Consider the following 12235-nt stretch of genomic DNA (forward strand, 5'->3'; position numbering starts at 1 on the left):
TATATATATATATATATATATATATACTGTGTATATATATATATATATATATATATATGTAAAATATATATCAATAGCTATATATCTTTTTGAATATATATATAGATACATTTTGTATTTATAATTATATATAGAAATATATGTTTAAATATAAAAATATATGTTTGTATCTGTGCACATACATATTTACACATATAAACACATAAATATAGACATTATATATATATATATATATATATATATATATATATATATATATATATACACATATATATATATAACTTCTGAGCCCTTCCCAGTCGAACACCTTGTTTTATACCAAATGCCGTTTGAACCTTTTTCAGACATTATTTTTTCAATAATACAGTTTTATTTTTATTAATTATGTTTATATATGAGTGTTTAATATGTTTTACATGTGTTTGTGAAACTTTTTATTCAAGCACTAGCAGGTAGCGCTAAGTCTTCTATCGCTATTTTGACTTTGGCTCAAGTACAACCTATATCTTTTTTAACTTGCAATATGAGCTCTATTTAGCACGGTGCAATATCCATTAAAAGTATAGTGCACGCTAAACTTTCTCAGTAAAATCAGTTTTACCATGGACTTGTAATATCAATTTACGCACTAATTTTAGCACGGTCCAGAGATATTGATATTGCACCATGTACTCTCAATAGCGCTCTCCATTTGTATTCTGGGCCTTATTGTTTTAAAACTGTAATTATGTTAGAAAATAGTTTTGCAGTCCAGGGACAAACTCCTTATATTTGATCTTGCCAGATGTAGCCTGTTAGAGACAGATATACGGATTCTAGATCATGCAGTATGCCTCTCTTGGGTATTGAAAAAAACAACAACATTTTCACTTGTAAACTACAATAAAAGTTGTTATCTAGGCCTTTATGTGGAATACATTGTAGTGCTAAATGCTAATGTCACTTTGTGTCACATTATTTTTTGTAAGATTTAAAATACTTTTCAACATACTAGTATACAGACGTCTTTAGTCTAACCTGTGTTTATCTTATATGTCACATATAGCCTGTGGGACAGGACGGACAGATGTCGTTTTCTTGGTTCACGCAACTAGGGACAATGCTTTCAATGAGGTGGCGGTAAAGGATTTCCTTTCCAAGGCGGTGTCATCGATAGGACAGCTGTCACCTGATGCCACACAGGTACAGGAAGAATCAGTGGTTTCAGCGTATAGACTCCCTGCTTTTCTGAAATGTAAACTCAATTTAATTGTACTGTTATAGGTAGTTTTTAATTTCCAACCCACCTTGTAGGTATCTTTAAAGGGACAGTCTACTCCATATTTTGTATTGTTTAAAAAGATAGATGATCCCTTTATAACCCAGTTTTTCATAACCAGCCCCCTGATCTGAGTTCTTTTTACAGACTTGCATTTTAGCCAATCAGTGCTGACACATAAATAATTCCACTGGAGTGAGCACAATGTTATCTATATGGCACACATGAACTAGAGCTGTCTAGTTGTGAAAACTGTCAAAATGCACTGAGATAAGAGGCGGCCTTCAAGGGATTAAAAATTAGTATATGAACCTACCTAGGTTTATCTTCCAACAAAGAATACCAAGAGATCAAAGCAAATTTAATTATACAATTAAATTGAAAAGTTGTTTAGAATTGCATGCCCTATCTGAATCATGAAAGTTTAATTTTGACTAGACTGTCCCTTTAACCCACTTATTAATATTTTTTCTCATGCTACTCACTCGCCTTTAATCTGTCAGCCACCTCTGACCCCTCAGCTCCCTTAAATTATGTGCTGCCGCCAGAGAGGGCTGAAAATCATTTCATATAGCATGGCAGTGCTGCTGACTTCAGCTACCTTGTGATTAAGATGTTGCCTCCCTGTAAACCTCTCAACTTTCTTTGAATACTTCTCTAACTTGAACCTTCATGACTCCTCCTTTGTGAAATAACTTATTCACAGGAAGGGGGGTTGATTCAAGCAATAGACTTCCTATAGAGGTGAACTGTAAGAGAAATCCAGAACATCTGGGATATAATTAAGAGTAAGCCTAATAGTGGCAGACTGAATAGGCCTTCTGGTCTCTTCAAAGCCAATGTTTTTACATTTCTAATAAAGTGCCACCTCCTCTCTATGCCACCATTTTCTCTAACCTCTATTCCAATGCATTAATGTCCCATGAGCTCATATTGCCTCTCTAACTTGCCTCCAAACATCAGTCTCACCTGCTAAACCAAGTCATATTATGTCCTAGTGAGCATTTTCCTCCTCTGAGACAATAATAATTACTGTACACTTCTGCATTTTTCTGGTCTTACATTTTGCTTCTCTTTATTCCCGTCAGGTTGGTTTAAGTGCATACAGCTTCCGAGCACGACCTTGGATCCTGCTAAATAGATCTAGTGACTTTAACTTTGTCTTACAACAAATACGAAACATCCCATTTGAAGAGCCAAGTGGAACCGCTCTTGGTAAGTTAGCTCTGATTGACTTAATTAGTCTGTAGGTAATTGCTGTACCATGATAACATGCATGAGGTTAAATTGAACAAGGTACAATAACTGAGGATTTTAGATTTTGTCAATTCAAAATACTATTCTTATTTATTTGTAAAAGGCCACCATATTCTGCAATTCTATCTACATGAATAAAAGGGTACAAAATACACGTCTCTTAAGCCAAAGATTATACTACTATATTCAAAGAGTACTGTAGCCCATATTGATACATATATGGTATATATTTAATTTGGGAAGCCAGTTCTCCCAGTTGTGTAACAAGCTATAAAAAGAGCATATGCTAATACAGTATTACTTCTGGGGGAATGACACAGAAGATATGGAGGTTTGCTTGAATGGAGGGTGATGGGTTGTAATAATAAAGTTAAATAAGTGCCACCTGGATTGTGATTATTGTGAGGTCTATTGTTGAATTCTGCAATGGGCAGATGATCTGTTGCTCTGAATAGTTGAGTTTTCAGAAGCTTTTATAGATGAGAGGTAGATAGAGCAAGGTATAAAGCAATACGGTGCAAGTGAAGTTGTAGAGGCAGGAGAGGGACGATATAATGGTGGATGAGGATGGTTTGGATAGTAGGGAAATACTACTGAGTGTGTGATTAATGAGCGTGGTGACGGTGAGTATTATGAATTTGATTCTGTAACATTTGGGGAACAGAAGCTTTTTAACTAGGGATGCACCGAAATTTCGGCCGCAGAAAGTTTCGGACGAAAATGGCATTTTTCGCTATTTCGTTTTTCGTTTTTTTTGCCTGTTATTTTCGGAAAAATTATTGTGTAGCATGTTTCAAATTTGATGCTAGCCTAGAGCTGCTGTTTAAGTTCATTACTTGAGTTACTGTTCTGCATATAATGAGTTTTCTAGGACTATACTTTATTTGGATAATTGGTAAAAACAAACCTGTTAAATATGATTCTGTTACATAGAACTAAATGAAGAATAATACAGTATATTGATATTTATAATTGTTTTAAGTAGGGATGCACCAAAATTTTGGTTCCAGAAACATTTTGGCTGAAAATTGCATTTTGTGCCTGTTTTTTTTTTTTCTTGGTAAAATTATTGTGTAGCATATTATTGTTTTAAGATCTTTTTGTCCAATTTTAGTGTGTTACTTTCAATAAAAGTGTGGGCTTTTTTATTGACTCTAATTATGCAGAAATAAATAAATAAATTTGAAAAAATACATTTTCGGTATCAGTTTCGGTTATCGGCCAAGTGCATCCCGGATTTTCGGATTCGGTTTCGGTCCAGAATTTCCATTTCGGTGCATCACTATTTTTAACCCTGAGTCAAGTAAATGATACTGGGGTAGGCATTCATGATAGGCTAGAGAGGAAATTAAAGTTTAAAAAATGAAGAAACAAAAACGATTTCTGTAAAACTGATATGAAAAACAAAATTTATGCTTACCTGATAAATTTCTTTCTTTTGCGATGTACCGAGTCCACGGTTTCATCCTTACTTGTGGGATATTATCCTTCCTAACAGGAAGTGGCAAAGAGAGCACCCACAGCAGAGCTGTCTATATAGCTCCCCCCTTAACTCCACCCCCCAGTCATTCGACCGAAGGCCAAGGAAGAAAAAGGAGAAACTATAAGGTGCAGAGGTGACTGAAGTTTTTAATAAAAAATACTATCTGTCTTGAATAGACAGGGCGGGCCGTGGACTCGGTACATCGCAAAAGAAAGAAATTTATCAGGTAAGCATAAATTTTGTTTTCTTTTGCAAGATGTACCGAGTCCATGGTTTCATCCTTACTTGTGGGATACCAATACCAAAGCTTTAGGACACGGATGAAGGGAGGGACAAGACAGGAACCTAAACGTAAGGCACCACTGCTTGCAAAACCTTTCTCCCAAAAATAGCCTCCGAAGAAGCAAAAGTATCAAATTTGTAAAATTTTTAAAAGGTATGGAGCGAAGACCAAGTCGCAGCCTTACAAATCTGTTCAACAGAAGCATCATTTTTAAAAGCCCATGTGGAAGCTACCGCTCTAGTAGAGTGAGCTGTAATCCTTTCAGGAGGCTGCTGTCCAGCAGTCTCATAAGCAAAATGGATGATGCTTTTCAGCCAAAAGGAAAGAGAGGTAGCCGTAGCCTTTTGACCCCTACGCTTTCCAGAGTAGACAACAAACAAAGAAGATGTTTGACAAAAATCTTTGGTTGCCTGCAAATAAAACTTCAAAGCACGAACTACGTCCAAGTTGTGCAACAGACGTTCCTTCTTAGAAGAAAGATTAGGACACAGAGAAAGAACAACAATTTCCTGATTGATATTCCTGTTAGTAACAACCTTAGGGAGGAACCCAGGTTTGGTACGCAAAACCACCTTATCAGCATGGAAAACAAGATAAGGCGAGTCACATTGTAATTCAGATAGTTCAGAAACTCTTTGAGCTGAAGAGATAGCAACTAGGAACAGAACTTTCCAAGATAGAAGCTTAATATCTATGGAATGCATGGGTTCAAACGGAACCCCCTGAAGAACTTTAAGAACTAAATTTAGGCTCCATGGCGGAGCAACAGGTTTAAACACAGGCTTAATTCTAGCTAAAGCCTGACAAAAGGCCCGAACGTCTGGGACATCTGCCAGACACTTGTGCAACAGAATAGACAGAGCAGATATCTGTCCTTTTAGGGAACTAGCTGACAATCCTGTCTCCAATCCATCTTGGAGAAAAGACAAAATCCTAGGAATCCTGATTTTACTCCATGAGTAGCCTTTGGATTCGCACCAAAAAAGATATTTACGCCATATCTTATGATTGATTTTCCTGGTGACAGGCTTTCGAGCCTGAATCAAGGTATCTAAGACCGACTCAGAGAAACCCCGCTTTGATAGAATCAAGCGTTCAATCTCCAAGCAGTCAGTTGCAGAGAAATTAGATTTGGATGCTTGAATGGACCTTGAATCAAAAGGTCCTGTCTCAGTGGCAGAGTCCATGGTGGCAGAGATGACATGTCCACCAGGTCTGCATACCAAGTCCAAGCTCTATCAAAATCACCGAAGCTCTCTCCTCTTTGATTCTGGCAATCAGACGTGGAAGGAGAGGGAAAGGTAGAAACACATAAGCCAGGTTGAACGACCAGGGTACTGCCTGAGGATCCCTTGACCTGGATCCGTAACGAGGAAGTTTGGCGTTCTGACGAGACGCCATGAGATCCAATTCTGGTGTGCCCCATAGCTGGTATTAAAGCAATTAACCCCCAAATGTGAAAACCGGATTGACAAGTGTCCAAAACTGGTAAAACCCCTGTCTGTCAGCACACTGCCACAGCTCTGCTGTGGCGCCTACCTGCCTTCAAGGATCGATAATGTGGGGATAAAGCTTCGATTAGGCCCTAGAAGTGCACCAGGACCCTCCGGTGTTGTAGCTTGCTGCTTGTCTATACAAACCAACTGCGCAACTGAGGCGCGAAAATAGGCCCCGCCCATCTCACTCAATGTTGCTGGGGCCTACACAAAAATCTACCAAACGATTTTTAAGCCATGTGGGTTATAAAAACCCCAAACTAGCCAAGTGTACCCTCAAAAACAGTTGTGCCTTAGGAAATATAAACAGTACTCCCAGAACACACAAACGTTTGCCTAATATATCATACAAACTGAGTGCCCATAAGTTTAGCCCTTTATGCAAGCTAGTAATACTCCTTATAAAACTAGGATTACTGCTTACCCTTCCCAAAATGGGGATACTGTCAGCCTTTCTGAATTATCACAGTCTTTCCAGAAAAAATGACTGAACATACCTCATTGCTGTATAGCAAGAAACCGTTCCTCAAACTGAAGTTTTCCTGTACTCCTCAGCTTCTGTGGGAACAGCAGTGGACCTTAGTTACAAATGCTAAGATCATCATCCTCCAGGCAGAAATCTTCATCTATCTCCTGCCTGAGAGTAAATAGTACACACGGGTACCATTTAAAAATAAATAACAAACTCTTGCTTGAAGAAAAATAAAAACTATTACTTTATCACCTCTTTCACTTTACCCTTCCTGCTTAGAGTCGGCAAAGAGAATGACTGGGGGGTGGAGTTAAGGGGGAGCTATATAAACAGCTCTGCTGTGGGTGCTCTCTTTGCCACTTCCTGTTAGGAAGGATAATATCCCACAAGTAAGGATGAAACCGTGGACTCGGTACATCTTGCAAAAGAAAAGTGGTTAAAATAGTTTGGGAACTAGCTCTGATGTTTCCTTTTTTACACCTAGTTGAGCTGGGTGTCATTTTTTTTATCAATTTATTTATAGCCTCCAACAATGTATTAACTATTTGCGCTTTCATTAGCGTTCTTTAGCTTCTAATATTTTCTATGGGATGTGAACATTTTTGGCAGACGGGGTATAACGCATCATTAAAAGCAGTCGATACTCAAAATTGCTTCCGACAGCATATTTATCCGTTTTCAATATCGCGCAAACCAAATTACAGCTCAATGGAAATAAGCCCTTATATGGAGAGCTTGTGCATTTAAGGGTTGATAACAAAAGATATAAGGAGGGTGGTGCATATAGAACATACACCACACTCCTAGGGGGCGATAACAATAAGCAGCAAACAGTAAGCAGATATATACAGATAATTAAGAGAATATACAATATACCTAGCACACTTATATCAGATTATTAGAGATGATATGCTCACAAGTGGACCCAGATGATATTGGTATAATCAAATAACAAAATGTCCGCACAAAGAATAATCCAAAAGAAAGAAGGCAGCTCTCTGTCATAGGACGGTCATCCTGGTGTGGCGTGATCTATAAGAAAAAGAAGCACAGAGGCGCCAACATGGCCTAGTAACGTCACGGCAGTCGGATACAAAACATCAGCAGGATAGGAAATATACTCACAAGCATAGCGCACCCAAATGGTGCTATTGTGGCAGCCTGGAACATCAAACAGTGGTCCAGCTCACTGGTGTCTCCAGCCAGATAGAGATGATCCTTGGCGAGGGCCTATCCTATGATGCCTATAGGGGCAAAAAAGGCACACACATAGCCCAGTAACGTTTGTACACCAGATAAAAAAGGATTCAAGGTTGTACTTACAGGAAACAAAGCACCACCAGGTGCAATATCAGCAGTACTGGGACCTCTCAGCCGCCCAGTGGACTGTGGAATCCAATTTGCAGGATGCAGAAAATCACCACTTTGGAAGATAAGACTAGCACACACACTCTGCCCCCAAACAGGAGCAGAATAATTGTGATAAAGCAAGTGTATATTTAAAAACTTTTATTTTAAAAACAGCGACATGTTTCTCAGCCACCACAGGCTGTTTCCTCAGGCTATGTTAAAATGTTAACAACACTTGCTTTATAAAGACAATAGAACACATAAAACTAAATCTGATAGGCTAATTAATTTCTAAAGTGTGAACACCTGTTGCACAGGTCAGCAGTTGGTAGGCATGGAAACCCCTATATACAAAGCTCTCATATGTAACACAAACCATTTTGAGCAAATCCCAAATAAGAATAGATATCTCTGTATTAACCTCCATACCATTGCCAAACCCAAAATAGACAATAGCAATAACCTTGTAACCCTTCAAATTAAGATTAAAAAATAAAAAATGGAAAACAGTAATATAACAGTCACAATAAAAACATTTGTTATACACCTCAAAATAAAATAATCACAATATGTACAACAATATAATATACCCACATAAAAAACATAAGCAAGATACATGTATTTTAATAGTCTCTATTCTACATATAATCACTTAATATGCCTGACCACATGTAACGCATCATTAAAAGCAGTCGATACTCAAAATTGCTTCCGACAGCATATTTATCCGTTTTCAATATCGCGCAAACCAAATTACAGCTCAATGGAAATAAGCCCTTATATGGAGAGCTTGTGCATTTAAGGGTTGCATTTATGTACACACTAATGTGTAATAACCAAGTGCATCACATATCTGCAGAAAACAGGATTGTATTTTTATGGTAAGGTTTGCAAAATGTTCAAAATGCTGATTATTTTTGTGATTTTCTTACTGGTGTTACTTAAAGGGACATGAAACCCAAACATTTCTTTCATGATTTAGGTAGAACAGTTTTAAGCAGCTTTCCAATTTACTTCTATTATCAAATGTGCTTCATTCTCTTGGTATCATTTGTTGAAGGAGCAGCAATGCACTACTGGTTTCTAACTGAACACATGGGTTAGCCAATGACAATCAGTATATACAGTATATGCAGCCACCAATCAGCAGCTAGAACCTAGGTTCTTTGCTGCTCCTGAGCTTATCTAGATAAACCTTTTAGAAAAGGCTACCAAGAGAAGGAAGCAAATTAAATAATAAAAGTAAATTGGAAGGTTTTTTAAAATTGTATGTTCTTTCATAATCATGGGAAAAAAATGTTGGGTTTCATGTCCCTTTAATAGTTAAATGCTTACAGTTATTTATTATTGCACTAATTTCTGCTCCGGCAGCAGCCTCACTGCTGAGATGATCTCGAGCAGAACATAGCTGGTGATCGGTGGCTACATACGTATGCCGCTACCGATTGGCTCACTGGCTGTGCTCTACTCAGGATTGACAATTTTTTTGCTTGGCGACTCCTAATTAGGGTTTTTAGCTGTGTTTAAAGGAATAGAAAAGTAAAAACTAAAGTTGCATGCTTCAGATAGAGCATTTAGCTTTAAGACACTTTTAAGTTCACTTCTATTTTCAAATGTGCTTCGTTCTCTCGGTATCCCTTTGTTGAAAAAGAATACGCACATATCCTACACTAGTGGGAGCTGCTGCTGATTGGTGCCTGCACTTATTGTCTCTTGTGATTGGCTAACTAGATGTGTTCAGCTAGCTGCCAGTAGTGCAATGCAGGTCCTTCAGCAATGGATAACAAGAGAATGAAGAAAATTTGATAATAGAAGTAAATTGGAAAGTTGTTTAAAATTGTATGTTCTATCTGAATCATAAAAGAAAATTTGGGGGTTTTCTGTCGCTTAAACCCTTTTGCTGAAGTTAAACACATACTTAGAGATGAGTATTAGTTCAAGAGTTAAATACATGCATATTATTTTAATACAAGTATGTACGTTTAATTACAAAGACCTTTTATTAAAATGATAACAAAATAATTTATTTTTATTGTTGTCCTCTTGCATCCAATTATTTGAGGATCTGAGGTTAGTGACCTGAATCTTTATTAATTTATCTATGATATTAACACAATAACAGAGTCATTTCAGTGTGTGTTAATTACTGATGGGGGATCCTTTATAAACTAAATGACATATTTGTGTTCTTCACGGTGTTTAATATGTGTTCTAGGTGCTGCTATTGACTTTGCAAAAAACTACATGTTTACATCCAGCTATGGGAGAAGAACGAATGTGCCTGGGGTTCTGGTGATTCTGGCGGATGGAACCTCAGGAGATGATGTGATTGAGCCAGCGAGGTCCATTAAGGAGACAGGTAACCATAGATATACAACCTTAAAGGGGTATGTTTCCCATATGTTAAATCCGTTGAAAGTGATGCAGCATATTTGTAAATGTCTGTCTAGAAAATATCACATAAAAAGGAAGATATTTTACCCCAAAGTTCCCTCAGTAGCCACATCCCACTGTAAAAGGACTTTAAGCAGCCAATCAGGAAGCTAGTCCTGGGACTTGCAAGGGATTGTTCATGGTCATGTTATTTCCCTCCTCAGTTTAAATACATTTTCTATGCAAGATTATGGTGAAATCCCACAAGATCACAGTAAAGCTAAGTGTGACATAGCGCTGATGATGCTCATTGGCTGTTTGTTTTTTATCATGCAGATGACAATAGCTGAGAGATAACTGCTCATAGGGCACTCACGCTGGTGAGCTGAAGAAATTTTGAACTTAAAATATCTTCCTTTTTTACATAAAGATGTTCAGGTGATGTATGTGTCCTATATAAAGAATAACACTATATATCACACCCCCTGATTAGGGTAGCCACCTTTTCCTAAAAAAAAATAGCAGCCATGGGTGAGGGCGGAGCTACAAAAGGGCAGAGCTAGAATAAAAAAAAAACAGCTTTTGTATTGCCGGTATTTAACTAACGCCGGTTTTGCCGGTAAAATACCATAAACACCTCCTCATAAGCTAAATACATGATGTACATTGCACCTTTTAATACCCTCACCCCAGATGACAGTGCAAAGCCCCCAAAGGGCAGATCTGAGGCTCACATTTATGGAGCTGTGTTAGCAGCTTCAGGGTCATTTTGATGCAGGCGTGAAACAAGCACCATTGTTTCTTAAAGGAACACTAAATTCAAAATGAAACTTTCATGATTTATGAGTCTTTGATTGGCTGATGGCTGTCACATGATACGTGAAGTACATTTTTGAAATTTGTCCGCTATTATTATTTAAAATTCAAAGTAAGTGCTATTGCATTGTCTTTTTAGCATGCACTTGTGTATTGTGCAATTCAACCTCAACTAATTTGTCTGGGATAAATGACAGCAATAGCTGCAGCAGGGCTGCACTTACTTTTGCTAATGCAATGTTAACTTCTGGTATCCAATGGCTTGAGGACAGGTTCCCTGTCTCAGAACATTCTCTGAACAGACTTTATTAATTAGGGGCTATAGATCTGTTGAAACACTAGTGCACTAATACAATGCTCTAGAACACTGGTTTTCAAACCAGTCCTCTGTCTTCCTGAATATCTGGCCTGTTAGGGATATCTGAACTGAAGCACAGGTGAAATAATCAGCTGATGAGTAAATATGGTTACTTTACCTGCTCTCACCCAAGGTAATTCTGACAATCTGGACCGTTAGGTGAGGCCTGAGGATAGGTTTGAAAACCAGTGCCCCTTCTATTTCTTAATTAGAAGCCGCCCTACGGAATGCCAGCTCACATGGCACGTTTGAGCAATGCTCTTTCCAATGGTGATGTTCTGTGTGCAACAATAGGAAAAGGGAATTTTTCTTGCAAAATGTCATGAAAACAAATTAAAAGTGTTTTGTAGATAAAAAGGTAAATGGTTTAACAATGTGAGTAGCCTGTGTGTGCACTGATTCTTGTGCAATATGGGTTATGTGATTCTTGTGCACTATGGGTTATGTGGTTCTTGTGCAATATGAGTTATGTGGTTCTTGTGCAATATGGGTTATGTGATTGTTGTGCAATATGGGTTATGTGATTGTTGTGCAATATGGGTTATGTGATTCTTGTGCAATATGGGTTATGTGATTCTTGTGCACTATGGGTTATGTGATTCTTGTGCACTATGGGTTATGTGATTCTTGTGCAATATGAGTTATGTGGTTCTTGTGCAATATGGGTTATGTGATTCTTGTGCAATATGAGTTGTGTGGTTCTTGTGCAATATGGGTTATGTGATTCTTGTGCAATATGGGTTATGTGATTCTTGTGCACTATGGGTCATGTGATTCTTGTGCAGTATGGGTTATGTGATTGTTGTGCAATATGGGTTATGTGTGATTGTTGTGCAATATGGGTTATGTGATTCTTGTGCAATATGGGTTATGTGATTCTTGTGCAATATGGGTTATGTGATTCTTGTGCAATATGGGTCATGTGATTCTTGTGCACTATGGGTCATGTGATTCTTGTGCACTATGGGTCATGTGATTGTTGTGTAATATGAGTTATGTGATTCTTGTGTAATATGGGTTATGTGATTCTTGTGCAATATGGGTTATGTGATTCTTGTGCAATATGGGTTATGTGATTGTTGTGTAATA

General features: G+C 37.8%; 1 protein-coding gene across 1 annotated transcript in view; it reads left to right on the forward strand.

Annotated features, from left to right (window-relative positions):
• The window catches only part of COL7A1 (collagen type VII alpha 1 chain), a 398512-nt gene that overhangs the window by 181890 nt on the left and 204387 nt on the right, over positions 1–12235 (forward strand). The window contains exons 27-29 of the mRNA XM_053689357.1: positions 1046–1182; positions 2347–2473; positions 9815–9958. Coding sequence (XP_053545332.1) covers positions 1046–1182; positions 2347–2473; positions 9815–9958 — 408 coding nt within the window. The remainder of the gene's footprint in view (positions 1–1045; positions 1183–2346; positions 2474–9814; positions 9959–12235) is intronic.

Source organism: Bombina bombina, chromosome 7 (genome assembly GCF_027579735.1).
Source record: "Bombina bombina isolate aBomBom1 chromosome 7, aBomBom1.pri, whole genome shotgun sequence".
Lineage (NCBI taxonomy): Eukaryota > Metazoa > Chordata > Amphibia > Anura > Bombinatoridae > Bombina > Bombina bombina.